Below are 18,244 nucleotides of genomic sequence, written 5' to 3'. Positions count from 1 at the left end.
ATGAAGATCTGGGGGAAGAATATTCCAGGCAGAGAGAACAGGCAGTAGCCTTCAGTTAGGAATGAACTTGGTGTGTACAAGAAAACAGAAAGAAGGCCAGTGTGCTTGGAGCTTGAGAGCAAGGAGGGAGATGTGATTCAACATGAGGTTGGAGGGGGAGGCAAGGGCCCCAGATCCTGAAGGGTCTTGTGGGCAATGGTAAAGATTTTGGGTTTTATTCTGAGCACAGTAGGAACCACTGGAGAGCTTTACACAGAAGAGCAACATGATCTGAAAAAGTATCATCTAGCTGCTGTAACGAGAGTAGATTGTGGGGAGCAAGAGCAGAAAGAGGGGGACCAGTTGGGGAGTTAGTGCAGTGGCTCAGCTGAGAGATGACAATGGCTTAGACCAGGCTGGTGGTGATGACAACAACTCATTATGAGCAGGAGTCCTCTGACTTCCTTATACTTTTTGAATGCAGTCTTTAAGGTTAATCAGTTTTAAATTTGAATGTAAATAAAGTAATATTTTGAACTAGCATGTAGCTCTGTGATTTCTAGCCACCATGTTTTGTTTTTGTCTGTTTGTTTGTTTTTGTTTGATTTCTGCAGTTTTTGACAATTAAGTGCTGACTCTTAAAACACCTTATTTCTTTTTGTGTTGGCCTACTTCTGTGTACCCAGTCTTTCTCAATCTCTTAATTTGTGTCTCAGTGTTTTCCAGCGATTACTTATAGTTGTTTATTAAAATATTTATTGCCTTTCTTATTACAAAATCTTTACTGCAGGAAAAACAGCAAAATATATAAAGAAGAAAAAAAATTATAATCCCACTATCCAGAGAAACATTTTCTTTTATTTCCTTTCAGTCTTTTTTCTGGGTATACATATATTTATAAGTGGTGGTTATTTCTTAAGTAAATCTGGTAAGCAGTAGTTTTCATAAGAAGTTCAGTAGTTAAGTGGTTTGCTTCATTTACTGTTTTATAACAGTGTTTAATATATGGGTACAGGGCTTCGCTGGTGGCACAGTGGTTGAGAGTCCGCCTGCCGATGCAGGGGACACGGGTTCGTGCCCCGGTCCGGGACGATCCCACATGCCGTGGGGCGGCTGGGCCTGTGAGCCATGGCCGCTGAGCCTGCGCGTCCGGAGCCTGTGCTCCGCAATGGGAGAGGCCACAACAGTGAGAGGCCCGCATACCGCAAAAAAAAAAAAAAAAAAAATTCTTATTTTCTTCACTTGAACTGCCACTGTCACTAGTTGAAAAGTCATCCTCTCATTAGGTGTTTATTATATAATTCTGCTGTGCTTTGATTGCATTGTCTATGTCTTCAGCCAGCTTTGTAAAATATCCTTAAAATGCCTGCCAAGCTAAAATCACAGATTAGTCCCAGAGTTCAAAGTTTTTCCTTTTCTGGCATTTTTCTTTTTTTAGAGCCATAACATGGTTAGCTTTGCCAAGATCCACTATTCAAATCTTCAGGTAATATAAATTAAATATGTTAGCCTGTTAATTCTTTCGTCACGTCTAGGATTTATGGTGACTTATTTCAGCTTGTAGTTAAAGAGGTTAGAAATCTCTTCCTAAAAATTTTTGAAGCTCACCTAGATCTTGGCTATAAAAGTACATTCAGGAAAATAGAAATTCCTTTTACAATGTATTCGTTCTGAATGTAGGTTAAAATGTAATTGATGATTCTTGGTGATTATTTTTTAGACCTCAAAGGAAGATCTTCTGCAGGCTGATTTTGAAGGTGCTTTAAAGTTCTTCAGAGTCCAGCTTCCAAAGAGATACAGGGCAGAGGAAAATGCAAGAAGGTTAATGGAGCAGGCTTGCAATATTAAGGTAAGATATATGAATTTATAGATAATAAAGGTGGAACTTGAATGCAGAATAACATGGCAAATTATATAAAACTCTTTCTCAGTATGTTGCTGGATTTTGACTATGTTTAAGGTGAAATGGTGTATGACCTAGTTTCTCTCAGACTTTTTTGTCAAGCTGATTTGTATCTATAGTGGCTGTACCTTCTAGTAGGACTTAGAGTGAACGTTAGCAGGTTCAGGTTGTAACAAGAGGAAGACAAACATTTATCTCATAGGTGGGGCTCTAGAATAGGTTGCTGTGATAGTGGTTTCCATAGCAGCAGACTTAGTATTTAGCTTTTGCCATCTGTTTTAAGATTATTTAGGACCAAGCAAGAAAAGCCTGCTTAGGCCGTGCTTTCCTTTCTCTAAGGGACTTGGAAAGCTCTTTCTTGATCTACGCATTTCCATCCCACACCTGACAAATGTTTGTGGATACATTGCTCCTTATCAGATGTCTGATATAAATAAATAAATTTTATAAATAAGTTAAAATAGAAATCTCTATCTAGAGAATTGTGGTATCAAGGTGAGATAGCACATTTAAAAAAAAAAATGGAACCAATTTACTGATGTAAATTCTTGTACCTTTGGAATATACTAGGGAATCTTCTTACCTAACCATGACAAAAATATAAATTTGTTTTCTGAAAAAACAAAGATCCCAGGTCTTATGGACTTTACATTCTTGCCGAAGGAGAGAGTCAGTAAACAATTAACATAATAAAGAATATATTTAATATGTTAGAAGGTGATAAATAGCTATGAAAAAAGAAAAAGTAGGGCAAAATAAGCAGGATTGGATTGGTGGGGAGAAGGAAAGTTATAGTTGTTGTTTGGTAGTCAGAGTAGACCTCATTGAAGGTGAAGGAGATGAATTATTCATGGAGATGTCTAGGGGAAGAGCAATTCAGCAGAGGCAACAGCTGGTTCAAAGGCCCTGGGGCTGACTCATGCCATGTGAGGAACAGCAAGAAGACCAGTGTAGCTGGAATGAAGTGAATGAAAATGAGGGCAATAGGAGAGGAAGTTAGAGAGCTCACAAGGAGCCTAAAAATGTAGGTCACTGTAAGGGTTTTTAGGCTTTGCTTGGAGTGTAGTGAAGAGCCCTTACAAGGTTTTGAGTAGAAGAGTGATAAGATCTGTCTGAGGTTTTAGAGGATTATAGTGCCTACAGTGTTCAGAACAGACGATAGGAAGGTAAGAGTAGAAGTAGGGAGATCAGATAGGGGGTTTGCAGTAACCCTGTTGAGAAATGATTATAGATTGACCAGGGTGATAATAGTGGGGATAGAGATGGATTGGAGATGGAGGTGGTTGGAACCTGGGTATATTTTGAAAGAGAACCAAAGGGATTTCATGATGTATTAAACATGGGTGTGAAAGGAAAAGAGGGGTCAAAGTGATTCCACAGATTTGGGATTGAGCAATTAGAAGATAGAGTAGCCATTGATTTATTAAGCTCATTTCTTAAAATGTATTTTGACACAGACTTCACTTAAGCATAATACCCACTGTAACACTTTTCTGGTGTAAGACTTGTTTTGAATTTTAAGTTATTTTAAACTAAATTCTAAATGTTTCAAAAGTACAACTCAATGCTGAACGTAAATAGCTTGAGGAGAAAAAGATTACATTGTCTTCCAAATGAACTCTATATTCAAAGAGATCGTATTCCAAAGGTATTAAGAAAGATAGACCTCTGAAGTCTTCATCCTGAAATGCACACTTTTAAAGGCTTTATGACTGATTGTTTTATTTGGCTAAGCCAGGTGACTAAGCATAAGCCACATTTGTCTGTAGACGTTGAAAACACAGTAGTCATGGTGCCTTTGATTGAATTTTATGGGTAGTAGGTTTGAAAGGTAGGCTTCAGCCAGCTGATTGTTCCAGAGCTGTCAGAAAGAAGTACTATAACTTGGGGCAGTGCTGTAGGGATCCATTAAAATACAGCATGCATTTCTAAGAATAAAAGAGTAGAGAGTTAAGAGGTATAGGTAAATGTTTTCGAGGGAAATCTAGAACTGTGGGAAAATAACTGAGAACAAAAAACCCAGGAAAGTGTTTTAAAAATATGAAATGTACAGGGAAAGATTTTTTCCCAATATAATTTATGAAGCTCCTCAGAGGATGGAGGTAACTAACGATTGTCAAGCCAGAAACGTGAGATATGAGAGACATTGAAACATAAAATGTTAGAAGACAAGTTCAAAATATGATCTGAATGGATTGTTCCTGAGATGAAAGTGCTATGTGCAACCAGAGTGATTTATTTGGTCATGAACAGATAGATAGGAATTTTTTTTAAGCAATAATACGGTTGTTATTTAGTTTTGTGTTTTGTTTCGTTTCTTTTTGTATTATCTAAGGAGAGTACCTTTCTCTTAGATACTTAAAACAGTACCCAAGGGACACCATTTTAATTTATAGCATGATCGTGAGGCTGATGTGAGGTTTCACTGAAAGAAGGAAGACATAAATTGTACAGTATTCAGGGATCGTGCTGGGACTAGAACGTAGATCTCCAACATGAAAATTTAAGATTGTTTTTAAACCAAAACCTACATTTTGAAATAACTTTTATATCAAGACCTTAAACATACACACGTGCACACACACACACACACACACACACACAGACACACACACACACACATCTGAAGAGATACTTACGCTTACAATGTATGATGCACTCTGATGTTTTTCTTCTACTATATTATATTCTATTCCATTTTAAACTTCTACCCTTCCCTCTGCTAGTCACAACCCACTACATGGATTTCACAGCAGCTTGCAGTTTTGAAAAAGCACTCAGTCCTGTTCCACTGTCGGCCCCTCCTACCCCTTCCCCATTCTGATATGCTGTAACCCGTGAGAGGTTGTGGAGGATGAGGTGTTACACTGAATAATGAAAGTGGGAGTGTGGTAAGGATGTGAGTCATCATGCCATCATTACAGCAGCATGTGCTGGGAACTGGAAATGTTAAGAAATCATGGACTTACAGAACACGGCTGCATGTTAAAGCATTCACAGACAAAGGTGACTGCAGACATGGAACAGGCAAAAAAGTTGGAGCTCATGATTTCTTATCCACAGCCTGTTTAACAATAGAATTTCTGTCAAAGGTAACACATTTTTTTTTGGATTTTAATTATTTTTATAGGATTTGTGTACGGTCGTATAATCTTGGAATGGACATGTTCTCATTTAATTATCCTTGAAAATGAATCACTTTCCTCTAACTTTAAGAAACTAGATGACCCAGTTATTTCAGTAAACTGACTGGTTTTAAAATAAATGCAACTGTTACAGGTAAAAAGTAAATTGTTACCTCTGCGTGTGGATAACAGGATTTATTAATAAAGCACATTGGATTGGGTAAATAACTTTATTCTTCTGAAACCCGTGCGACATTAAATATCAAGAATATTTTTCGGTGTTTATTTTTTTCTAATTTACTAACATGACTTTAAATCATTCTGATATCCCTTCTGTTCCTGTGATCCAGCCAAGCTAAAATGAGAAAATACATTCACCCATCAGACTTTACTTTGAAAAATAATGTGGTTACTTAATGTATGAATATCCTGCACTTTCACAGGAAGGCAACTTCGGTTGAATATCGTTATTCAGTTGTTAGCTTATAGTTTAAAATTTTGCTATTGCAGAGCTTCTTAAACTTGGATCTTGGCTTCATGGACTCTGAGTCACTAGAAATTTGACTTTCTTTATATAAGCGTTTAAGCATTTTGTTTTTCCTGGTGAGAAAATATGTAGCTTTTATTAGATTCTTAAAGGGAACTCAGTGACTCAAAAAAATTAACTTTTGTGCTGTGGGATCATCTTAAGCTTGTTAAGAAAATTGATATTTCTTTAGAGTATAAGAATTTATAAATGTGATACCTATATATATTCAAGTTCATATACATATAACCTTTATAATTTTTCTTGATCTGTTTTTTTTTACATAATTTTATTCAATATCACTCACTTGTATTAGGTTGAACTGATGAAATTACCATTCTTGTTGGCCAAAAACTGCCAGGTATTAGACATTGTATGTGATTTAATGCAATATTTTATGCCTCCTTATGTTTCAAATAGGTGCCATGTATGTAGATGATGAAATATTAAAAATTTGGCTCTTTTAAACATCACTTAGTGGGCACTGCTCTGATAAAAATAAAGAGATGAATTAGAAGAGTAAAACATCTATAACATAATTTAGAGTACTATACATATAATACACGTTAGTTCTATGGCCATGTCAACCTTTCCTGAGAATTATTCTCCAAAAGCTGGGAAGCAAGTCTTTTTTTTTAAGTTGATTTTTATTTGGGACAGTGTTACAAGTGCCACAGTTATGATTAACCTCATTAGTAGAAAAGTTCATCATATCACTCAAAATATTCTATTGGTAGATCTTTATAATAGAATGTTTTAAAAAGTAAAATAGCCTATTGTGTTTGTATTTTATTAGTAAAATAACTTGAACAATATTAAAACTGCAAAATCTGACATTAAACTAAAACAAGGGAATTAGGAAAGAAAGGTCATTTATTGAGTAGCTACTATGTGCCAGGAACTATGCAAGAAGACTTCTCAGAGGAAGTAAGATTTAAGATGAGACCTGAAGGATTAGCAGGAATTAAGGAGTATATGGAGGAAGGGGGAAGGAAGTTCCATGCAGAGAATATGCAGAGGCCCAGAGGTAAGAAAAGATGGAGCTGTCCAAGACTTAAGCGCAGTTCATGACTGGAGAATAGGGTTCAAGGACGGAGGGAATGAGGGGAGTAGATAGAAGACTTAGAGAGGTAAGCAGGAGCCAAACAACTGGTACAGAGCCACGTAAGCCTGTAATCCAACGGTAAGCAACTTGGATTTTATCTTCAGACAGGGGCAAGTATTGTGGGTTTTTAAAGAGGAGACAGAAATGATCAGATTTATGTTTTAGAAAGGCTATTCTGGCTGGTGTGTGGAGAATAGATTAAAATGGATAAGATTAGATATTGGTAACAGACCAATTCAGGGGTGGTTGCAGTAATCCAGTTGAGAAGTGACCAGACTATTGTTATGGGCTAAAGAGATGTGGACAGATTCCAGAAATATTCAAGAGGTAGAATCAACAGATCTTAGTGATTAAATGAGAGCACTAGGGCAGAGAAAGAGAGCCGAGATCATGCTCAGGATTCTCACTTAGGCAACTTGGTAGTAGTCACTCTATGAAGGGGAACACACAAAGGAGAACAAATTGCAAGGATAGAAGATAATGAGTTAAGTGTTGGACATGTTAAGTTTGTGGTGTATATCTACAGTCTCACATCCAAGTACGTAAAAATATCCAATAAGCAGGTGGACATGGAATGGAAATCAGATCTGAGCTAAAAGTAGGCATTTGGATGTCATCAGTATTTGAACCATGGGAGTGGGTGAATTTTCAGAGGAGCAGAGAGAAGGGTTGAGGGTAGGTTCATTAACATATAAAAGATGGGCTGAGGAACATCAGCTAGTGAGACTGAAAAGGCAGGAAGAAACCCAGAATAGTGTGAAGTGTGAAAGCTAAGGGAAAAGGTATATTTTCAAGAAGGAAGAAGTTGAACAATGTCAATGATGCTTAGAGGTCTCATAAGGTACTGAGAGTGGAAGTGGACATCATGCAACAGTTAATGAAAGAGGTTTCTTTGTGGGCTTAGTGACAGTAGTTTTAGTGGAGTGATGACGTATAAAAGCTGATGATGCAAGGAATAAACAGGAGGTGAGTAAATGGACAAAGGAAGATGAGACAGCTCTTCTAAGGAGGTTAGTGTGAGGAGACGATGGAGGATGGAAGAAACAGCCAGCAAGCCTGAGAGTAAGTACAAGAGAGAGAGAGATAAGTAGACATGAGGTTGAGATGAATTTTTGGAGGATGGGAAAGATGGCTTTAAATGCTTAAAAAACGCTCAGTGAGTCAATTTCTTCACTGAGTACCTACTATATGCCAGGCACTGTGCCAGGTCCAGGAAACACAAGGTTGAGCAAAAGCACATACGCTCCCAGAGCTCATGGAGCTTATATCATGCAGAAGATGTTAATTATATAATTGCCATAATAAATGTATAATTACAAAGTGAGACACATGCTCAGAAGAGATATAATAAAGATATATGGAGAACAAAGAGCAAAGGAACCTGACTGGCTCAGTGGTTTAGGAAAAGCTTTCTTGCACTGAGATTATAAGGCATTTCAGACTGAAGGAAGCATGTGTAAACACCGTGGGGTGGGAGGGAGGATGGTATGTTTAAGAAACTAGGAGATGGCTCCTAGGAGCCATGAGGAGTGATGAGGGTTGACATCCAGGGGCCGGCCAGACCATCCCTCTTCAAATAAGAAGGAAAGACCCACAAGAGAGAAGTTGAAGATTCAATAAAGAAATTGGAATATATCAACAGACCTCAGAGGAGATAAAGGATTAGACTCTAAAGAATGTACTTTTCTTCCATTACAGCAGGAGGGAATAGATGGGGATAAAGACAAATGTGCAGGTTAAGTAAGGTAAGGTAAGGTGAGGAGGAAAGAAATTGAGAATATTCCATTTGAAGGTTTCTCTTATTTCTATTAAGCAGGATCTAGAACTAAGGGAATGTAGTGGAGCTAGAGATTCAAAGAACATGGACAAACTTTTAGATATTGCAAAGAATGGAAGAACTAACTGGGAAAACACAAAAGAATTGTTGGGCTGAATCGTTGGAGGTCATGAATTCATAGTGGCAAAAATGTGCAATGTTTTGGGAGTTTCTCTAGAAATACCCAACAATCCAAATGTATACATGAAGAAAGCAGTTACTTTCACCTATAGTTGAGGTTTGCCAGCATGAGACAAAGGAAGGGCAGTGGGACCAGGGTGGTGGTGCACTAATAAACCAGACCTTGGGGATACGAGAGGGAGGAGTAAAGGGGGAATCTCTGATTTGTAGCTTTTGCCAATTTCCAGGTAAAATATGGCCAATTTCAAGGTACCAGTGACTTAACAAGTGGCACACAATTTGTGAATGTTAAGTCACTTCTTTTGGACTGGTAGTTGCTAACCCCAGCACGCTACAGGGTCAGGGAGATGAGGCTAGTAGCAGGAGAGTGGTTGACATGATAGATAGTGGAACAGAACTAGTAGAAGAGAAAGCGAAGACAGATAGGGATTGAGAGACTGCAGGACAAGGGGGTGAGGGAGAGGTACTAAGGATTGAACTCTAAGAACACAGAGAGCGGTGGAGGGGGACACTAAATGACTTGTTGGTGATAGCCCAAGAGAAATACGTCTTTTCTCCAAAACCACTTATATTTTAAGGACAGTTTAGTGACATTAGAAGATAACACTGACCTATGCTCAAAATTTTCAGTTGGTAGCTCAGGTTACTTAGTGGCAGCAAAATCAGGCCAATTGCTCTTTTGCCATCTATGGCGAGTTCCTGTGATTTGCTTCTCTCTGTCCTAATGACGTTACCACCATCACTACCATTTTACTCTCATCATAGAGATTTGAAATGCATTGTAGGAGGAATAAACAAAGATGGCAGAGGCAGTAAGAGTAAGGGAAATAAGAGGAAGAGGAGGGCCCTAGCGACTGAAAACAAAGTCCTGCCCTAGCATCTTCTTCTTTCACACCAAAATTGTCTTCCTAACCCATGCTAGAGAGGAGGCCATCATTGACTATATGTTACCATGGTAACTACCTGCCTCAGAAAACTCTAAGCTCTGCTCCAGCTCAGTTATCTATGTATTGTGACAGACAATTATCCACTCTCCCAAAGTGGATTAATACAATTTGATCTTGCCTCTCACAAGTCATGCTTTTAATGGGATAGAGGTAAATTCGTTTATCTAGAGATTTAATATTTTTCTCTCTCAGACCTCCATGTTTGTAACCATGGATTTGAATTTAACTGTTTGAAAATAACTTTCACACTAGAGCAAAACTATGAAGAACATTTGTATTAAGAGCAATGTACCTCTAATTTCTTCAGGCTGTTTGCTATTTCTTTCTGGCTATTGTTGCTATGTATAAACAAGAATGTAATGTCCCAAATAGAGGCTTTTTTTGAATTAGCAGTGAGGCCACACAGAGGCTTTTGTTGACTCTGTGAATCTAAAATACGTGCCCTTATGTGCACCGTGGAAAGGGTTCATTTTTAATGGAACCACATTTCATGTTCCTTTCCTATAAAGACCTCTGCACATTGACAGCCACAATTTGGACTATTTGGTTTAGAGTGTCATAATCTTCTCCCAGGCAAATGTTAATTTTGTTATAGGCTACAGTGGTGTGATAATTAACAAACTGATAATGAAGTAGTTTTTATATCAGAACAGTTGCTTCATTTTTCCTCTGAGGCTTCTGTTAACATTGATAACCCTCAGTGTGTCTGAGATTTGGGGCATTGTTTTCCCCCAAACAGGGATTAATACCATTTGATCTTGCCTCTCACAAACCATGCATTGTGGGAATGAGCAGAAAACACGTAAATGTTAGACATGCTCTGAAGCAGTTTATAACAGGTGGAGAAAACAGGCCAGAGCTCCGGATGCCCAGGCCTCAGGCACCCTGCACATTAAGAAAACTCTGCTTTTCTGTCTGTTCCCAATCATCTGGAATGCATTTGTATCCTTTATTACTTCTGCTGTTTTCTTCTACCATCATACCTGCTTCTGCCAGTCATTTCTTTCAGTTTATTAAGGAGAAAGCCATAGAAGCATTTTAAAATTAACTTGATGGGTGAACCTGGATATTGTATCATGAACCGATCTGTATAAATCATTAAATTGTCCTACTCCAAAGAAAAATAAGATAAATGGATATCAAAATTGATTTTTATATGGGCATCTCTTTTTTTCAGAAAAAGAAATAATAAATCATAAGAATAAAGCATATGCCCTTACTTGCATCCCAAACTTGGTACAGTGTCGTTAGAGCTCTCCACATACATTAACAACAAAAAAGGACACTTCAACTGTTTCAACTAGTGGTTCCTCTCCTCTCAAACTTTATTCTTTTTCCCTGCAGCTAATTCACTCTCAGCAGTCTTCTAAAGACATAGTAAGACAAATGGTTATTCTCTTAAGTGGGAGTTTCCATATTTCATATAACTTTCTGCAGTGTTTTGCCAATTACCTCTTATCCAGTTGTTATGATTTATGTTTATCTGTATTGGAGAATAAAGTTAGAACTCATCTTCATTCTTTGGAAGCAGAGGCAATAAATAATTTTCCCATGGCTATTTACAATGAGAGCCACATCTCTTTGTTTTTTGTTTTTTTTTAACTACTTGAATTCATGTTAAGATTATATTTAAAGTGTGCTTCACAGTTTGTATTTGGGGATCTGATTTAGACAAGAAAATAAATGTGTTTCTCTGTGCCCCTGTTGCTGCTCATTGGAAGTAATTTAACTTTTTTTTAATTCAAATTTAATTAATTAAATTTAAATTTATTTTTAATAAATTTAAACGTCTTAGGTGTTTAAAATTGGTTAGGTTAGGAAGGCTGGGCCATTGGATCTTGGGGGTATTTCAAACACTTCAGCCACAGCTATGTCAGATGCCACTGCCTCTTCTCTGGGGCGAATAAATTTAGTATAATCATATTATATTTACTTAGTTACTCATAAGCTCATGTATCCATTTAGCATTTAGCTGGGAAATGACTGAGTCTAATTAGTACTCTGGAGAACTTACTTATTTTACTATTAAGCCTTTTTCTCCCCCTCCCCCCTCAACCATGAAAAATTCTTTTCTTTTGAAATAGTGGAAGTAACATGTAAATGAGAATAGCAACCCAAAAAAGATAGTGAAGATTTTTAAGTGTTATTCACATATCTCCAACTGTTTGTCAAGCTTTCTGAAGCTCCGCTTAAAGGCAGACAAACTGCTGAGGGGAAAATTATATTCCTTGCTGTAGTTGATAGTTGTGATTAAATGGGCACTCCATTCTTACTGTCAATTCCTCTGGCTTGGGGACTTTTTATTGCTGCCACCTGTGGGAGGGAACTATTTCTTTCATCTGGAATGTCTAGCCTGTTCCTTTTCTATGCCTGTAATCTATCCAGATCTCTGTAATATGTAGTTCAAATGGTTTTATCACCGTCACCGTCATCATCGTCATCACTAGTATCATTGTTATTATGTGAGGGAATACTGGCATACAAACCACACGAAGAGGTGGTAAAACTTCGTGCTCTGTTGTGTCACTCAGGTCAGGGGAGGCTTGAGTTACTCAGTTTGGCACAGGCTCAGTGCCTCTTTCAGTGTGTCCTGTGCAGCGTTTCATTCATCCTCTTTTCCAGGCACTGCGTTATCCTCTGTTATCCCTTGCCCTTAGGGTCACTGTACTTCCTACCAGCTCTTCCTACATATTGGAGTTTCTCAGTAAGTTGGTTCCTAAACAGGCAGTACTTTTTTTTTTCTCCTGAGTCTCATGTCTGCCCCCAGTTTCACGTCTGTGGTAGTTTGTTAGGGCTGCTGTAATAAATTACCACAGACTGTGTGGCTTAAACAGCAGAAATTTATTTTCTCACAGTTCTGGAAGCTAGAAGTTCAAGATCAAGGTATCAGCAGTTTGGTTTCTTTTGAGGCCTCTCTCCTTGTCTTGGAGATGGCCGTCTTCTCACTGTATCCTCACATGGTCATCCTGCTGCCTGTGTTATCTGTGTCTAATCTCCTCTTCTTATAAGGATACTAGTACTGGGAGTTAGGGCTTCAACATATAAATTTTGGGGACATACTGTTCAGCTCATAGCAATGTCTTTCTCATAGTCAACAGAATGCTAGTTTCAACCCAATTTCTCTGAAAACATTCTCTTCTGAACATGAATCATTCTTGGCAACCCTGAACTGTATCTCTAACATCTGATAACACATGACAGTTTCCTGTGTTTGTCAGCCTACCCAAGTTCTTCCATTTTCTCCTAAACTCTCAGATTTTCTAAAATATCCTATTTTTCTTCACAATTCCACCCTTCACTTCCATCAGCCCACTTGGCTGGCAAGGAATTTCCTCTGGCATGCATGTTAGCTTGTTGTAAGTTCTAACTTATATACCCTGCTCTGGTATGATCTAAATGCATTAACTTCCTTATAATCTTGTCTGTCTGTTGTATCATATCTTATACAACCGTAACCTCCCTGATTCCCCTTCTTTCCTAACTTATATACCCTGCTCTGGTATGATCTAAATGCATTAACTTCCTTATAATCCTGTCTATCTATTGTATCATATCTTACATAACCATAACCTCCCTGATTCCCCTTCTTTCCTAAAAGAGAGGCAGTGAGTTGTGCAAGGAAATAAGTTATGTCTTAGCAGGATGTCCAGTGAGAAAAGAAAATCTATTGTAATAGAATGAGTATTTTAAGCAACAACATAATTTGGATACTGTATAGAACCAAAGGACTTAGTTTATTTTCTAAAATTATTTACATAAAACCTTTTATTCTAAAATATTTCATCAAATTTTAGGATGGCCATTGTTTAAGAAGCCAGATCGTAGACATTGCACCTGTGAGGGAAAAGTTTTGAAAAAAAAAATTTGTTTGACATGGTAGGATCTTCTTAGAACCTTCAGAATTCATAGTTGGAGGCCCCTGACATTGCTTGTCTGGACTGCTATAGCTGCCTCAGACTAACTAACTCGTCTGTCTGGCTTAAGTTTTTGTCTTCTGGAGTTTCCTCTACTCACTAGCACCAGAGTTTTCTGCCCAGAGAACCAACCTCCTTGTACTACTCCTCATTCAGAGAGCACTACTGGCTCCCTGTTACCTGTGGGGTAAACCCCACAGCCTTCTCAGCTTAGCACACATCCCCATTTTTCACATCAATCTGCCATGCCCTTTTCTGGCCTCGCTCGTCACATCTTGCGCCTTCTACCTGGAACTCTTACTCACCATCCTGAGAAAGTTACTTAATTTCCTTGAGTATGAGTTTTTTCGTCATGAAGTGAGGCTAATACCTACTGCACAAGGATGTTGTCAGAATTAATAAAGCTAAACATGTGTGAAGCACTGGCTAAATTATTTATCAGTTCCTTTTTTTTTTAAAGATTTTTTTTTTTTGATGTGGACCATTTTTTAAAGTCTTTATTGAATTTGTTACAATAGTGCTTCTGTTTTATGTTTTGTTTTTTTGGCTGCGAGGCATGTGGGGTCTTAGCTCCCTGACCAGGGATGGAACCTGTACCCCCTGCCTTGGAAGGGGAAGTCTTAACCACTGGGCCGCCAGGGAAGTCCCATCAATTCCTTTTGCAGTTATGGGGTCAAGCAAACCCCTATTCATCCTTTAAGACCCAGAACAGACACCACTTCCTCTGGGAACCTAGGCTGTTATTTATTCTAATTCTGGCAATTCCTCCACTAGAGCACCACAGTTGGAGTTAAGAATGTGGTTTTCTGAAGCCATGTTGTTAGAGTTAAACCTTGGCTTCTCTATTTATTACCTGTGTGATATCTGGCAAGTTACCTGTATCTCAGTTATCTCTTCTGTAAAATGAGAATTACATTGTCGGTACAATAGGATTACTGTGAGGATTAAGTGGGATAATATATGTAAGAAACTTAGCAAATGCTGTGCATCATTAGTATACAAAAAAATGTTTGTCATTGTTACCGTCATCGTTTTGAGTCAGTTCCTCTCAAGAGTTTGTCTCTACTTTGCTCTTCTCTAGATGCCTTGGGCCTGGTCCAACCCCTAGCATAATAGCTGGATCAAAGAAATCACTCATTAAATATTTATTCAGTTAACATATTCATTTTTTTTCCTTTTTTTTTTTTTTCCCCCTATTCATTTAGGTTGAGGAGTGTTGGGCTTTAAATCCTCTCTGAAAATACTTCTGGAAATAAACAGAAAAATCCTCATGTATCTCACTGAATAGTATTCCAGGTTTCTTCCTATAGAAAAGTGAAGTAGCTGAGTTTTTTAGTCTGAATTCAGCTTTAAGAAGGGTGTCTAGGGCTTCCCTGGTGGCGCAGTGGTTGAGAGTCCGCCTGCCGATGCAGGGGACACGGATTCGTGCCCCGGTCCGGGAAGATCCCACAGGCCACGGAGGGGCTGGGCCCGTGAGCCATGGCTGCTGAGCCTGCGTGTCCGGAGCCTGTGCCCCACAGTGGGAGAGGTCACAACAGTGAGAGGCCCACATACCGCAAAAAAAAAAAAAAAAGAAGGGTGTCTATCATATTGTGTAGATTACAGAGTTCATGAAATATAAACTTGTGAATTTTCCATCTTTCAAGACCTTTAAGACTTGGATAGAAGATCAGCTTTCTTCCTCAATGATTGGGTAACCAGATGCCCTTTCTTATCTTTAACTATTCGATTTTTCAGATTATTATTTAATGATTTTAGAATTCTAAAAGTTTTTTCAAGTCTTACTTGCATAAACCTCTTGGTTGTCTATGGTAAAAATAACTGTTGAAAGAACTGAAGGTAAGATGTATATGCCACATCGTTTTAAAATAGGGTAGACATGGGACTTTCCTGGCGGTCCAGTGGTTAAGATTCCCAGCTTCCACTGCCGGGGGTGTGGGTCCGGTCCCTGGTCGCGGAACTAAGATCCCACATGCCGTGTGGCCAAAACATAAATAAGATAAAATAAAATACCAAATTAGTAGAGTTTATAATCAAAAGACAGCTAATACAGATCCCAAACGACAGACTAGTCTGTTCCTTCTTTATGTATGATAAAGTTATAATCATGTTTTATATTTTCTGTGACATTCTCTTTATGTATCTCATAATTATCAATTATATTTTATTCTTCATAAACTGAAATCAAGGAATGTCAACAATATATCTGCCTATTTGTGCTTGCATACTGTATCAATTATCTATTGCTGAGTAGCAAACCATCCCAAAACTTTCTGGCTTACAACAACAATATTTCTCACAATTCTGTGAGTCAGCTGGGTGGTTCTTCTGCTGTTATCTCTGGATTCATTCAGCTGGTGGGGCAGCTCAGGGTAGGATCTGCCTTTCCACATGTTTTTTCATCCTTGGCTGCTTCTCAGCCTTGTGCTCTCAGGTTTCCAAGGAGGCAAGACCCAGTGGCATAAGCACTTATCAAGCTTCTGCTTGTGTTACATTTGTCATTGTCACATTGACCAAAGCAAATCACATGGAGAGTCAATGTTAGAGTGGATATACAGGGAAAATGATGCCAGGAGATATGATTGATTAGGAGCCTTTCCTGTAACAATCTACCACACACATGCATGGCAAATTTATGTTTCAGTACCTAAAAACAAACAAACAACCCCCCACATTAACTTAGTTTCTGATGAGAGGGCTGAGAGTTTGATTAGAAAGCAGACTTCCTTTCCATTTAATATATGACTTTCATTTATTAATACTTTTTATTTAATAATATCCTTTTATACAGTTTCTTTTACTGGTATTACTTCTTCAATTGACAAAAAAAAAAAAAAAAAAAAAACCAAAACTTTTTTCACAATGCAAGTGAGTGAGTAAACCATCATCAGTTTGGGTTCCCTGATAGCAGAAGCAATAGTTGCTTATGAATTCTTAATAAAACTTGAGTAGAGGTACTCTGATTACAAAGAAAATCCAGCCTGTGATACTGATTTTATCATACATGAGAAAGTTAGGTTTCCAGAGTTCAGAGGAAACTTAAAATTTTTAAGGTTTTCTACCTCTTACCTATCAAGAATTTATAGGGGATTTGAAATAAATATTATTTAACTGTTTTATTTTCAAAATATTTTGGTTTATTTCCATTGTGCTATGTGTTTTCTATCAAACATTATTGATTAAAAAGGTTCAGATGAAAAAAAAAAAAAAAAAGGTTCAGATGACATAAATCACTGGGGGAAGTGAAGAATACATTTGCCAAAATGAACATGAACACCTTCTTAAGGCAATAGCACATAAGAATATTGCAATCAAAGATTTAGAGACAAATCTGAATCCCCTAAAATGCCTACTTTTTTGGCCAAAGTAGAGCAGCAGCTGACCTTTAGATTCACATATTCTGGTTAGGAAGTTAAGGTTGACTATTGAAATTGATTTCTCAAGATAAATGTCCCACATTTTTTTTTTCTGATAGGATGAGTTCACCCTCTTTTAAAGAAAGGACAGTCTGACACTCTGACACTGAGCAATGAAAGTATGGTAGAAACAAATGAAAGTTTGCCACAAGATACCAACCTAGCTATTCAACGCTTTGCTGTAGGCAGACTCTTTCTTAGGACCTAGTTCGTCTGTTTTTGTTTTAATTCACCTCAGGGTTCAGCTGTAGTCATTTTATCCCAACAGATGTAACTTTAGACTCTTAATGTGGGTGATGTAGTTAAACTCATCTTAATGTAAATTTTTCATGGTGGGCCATGCGTAGATGGTCTCAGGGGTAACTTAAAAAGAAGTAGTTTCACAGCTAGAGAAAAGGGTAAAACCTTATTTCTTATAAAATAATCAGACCTTTAGTCAGTGTAGTATCACAAGATCCAAACTGTAATGACTTTGTTTTAAATGGATCCAGTATCTGGGGAGTGGGGAATGGACACCAGAGAGGAGTTTGTATAATATATTCTCAGTATTATGAGGGAAATGCCATTGAAAAATGAAGGAAGATAAAAGAAAATGAGGAAACTACTTTCCCCCATTAGGATCCACGAGTAGAGTACAGCGTTTGTCAGGAAAACTGCCGTATGAGACAGAACTTGCCTTTAGTGCCCAGAGATATTTGCTGCTGTCTAAAGGTGCACAACTTAATCTTGCCTACTGGCTGATGTTCCCAACTATTTTCTATTAAGTGAGCCCCAGATCAGATCCAAAGACACTTCCCCACAGCGAGTAGGTGGATGGCTCGAGTGAACTAAGTGCTCCGAGCACGTGGCACAGGGAGATAGATGGCAGGCCTATCGCAGTCTCTCTCCAGCAGCCCCTTCTCTCCAGCCACTGTGTCAGTAGTGTCTGCGTACTGGCCCTGGGTACCCACGCAGCCCGCTACTCCCTGTCTCCCTTGCGGATGTCCCTGTGTGCTCCTGCCTCTTGCCGGCACGTCCACAACCCAATTCCCTTTCTACAGCTTGCTGCTCCTACTTATTTTCCCCGTCTGATTCTGTGTAACTTTCTTTTTTTCTTTGATGAGACCACTGATTATCATTAACTTTGTAATGATAACAGGCACAACAGTTACATCTTGCTTCCTTGGATGGCTGGCGTGTTTGTCATTTAATCGTCACCTTAACATCACCAAGTACTCTTACTGACCTGATTGTACAGATCAGAGAAAACAGGCACAGGATGTTTAAATCTCCAACAAAGGTCACTTGGTTAGTAAGTGGCAGATCAGAAATTTGATTCCAGGCAGTCTGGTTCCAGAGTCTGTGCTTTACTTGCTCTTGTATACTATTTTTT

At 38.2% G+C, this 18,244-nt stretch overlaps 1 protein-coding gene and 1 long non-coding RNA gene across 9 annotated transcripts in view; one reads left to right on the top strand and one right to left on the bottom strand.

Moving 5' to 3' along the window:
• LOC149750515 (uncharacterized) overlaps nucleotides 1-5,884 on the bottom strand; it is a 43,967-nt gene extending 38,083 nt beyond the window's left edge. Inside the window, exon 1 of the long non-coding RNA XR_016395288.1 lies at nucleotides 4,522-5,884. This is a non-coding gene — a long non-coding RNA (uncharacterized LOC149750515). The remainder of the gene's footprint in view (nucleotides 1-4,521) is intronic.
• The window catches only part of RABGAP1L (RAB GTPase activating protein 1 like), a 684,589-nt gene that overhangs the window by 545,199 nt on the left and 121,146 nt on the right, over nucleotides 1-18,244 (top strand). For 5 of the 8 annotated variants that reach the window (XM_089921687.1, XM_089921608.1, XM_089921651.1 and 2 more), the window contains one exon: nucleotides 1,700-1,828. In XM_089921687.1, coding sequence (XP_089777813.1) covers nucleotides 1,700-1,828 — 129 coding nt within the window. Of the gene's footprint in view, nucleotides 1-165; nucleotides 472-1,699; nucleotides 1,829-4,701; nucleotides 4,975-18,244 lie in introns of those variants that run through there. The other 3 variants (XM_089921770.1, XM_089921728.1, XM_089921897.1) reach the window with 3 other exon arrangements.

Source organism: Delphinapterus leucas, chromosome 1, assembly GCF_059928025.1.
Source record: "Delphinapterus leucas isolate spDelLeu-1000000601 "Yukka" chromosome 1, BTC_Dleu_Yukka2, whole genome shotgun sequence".
Taxonomy (NCBI): domain Eukaryota; kingdom Metazoa; phylum Chordata; class Mammalia; order Artiodactyla; family Monodontidae; genus Delphinapterus; species Delphinapterus leucas.
The sequence above is the reverse complement of the archived record's forward strand: the minus strand, read 5'-3'. Positions and strand labels throughout refer to the sequence as shown.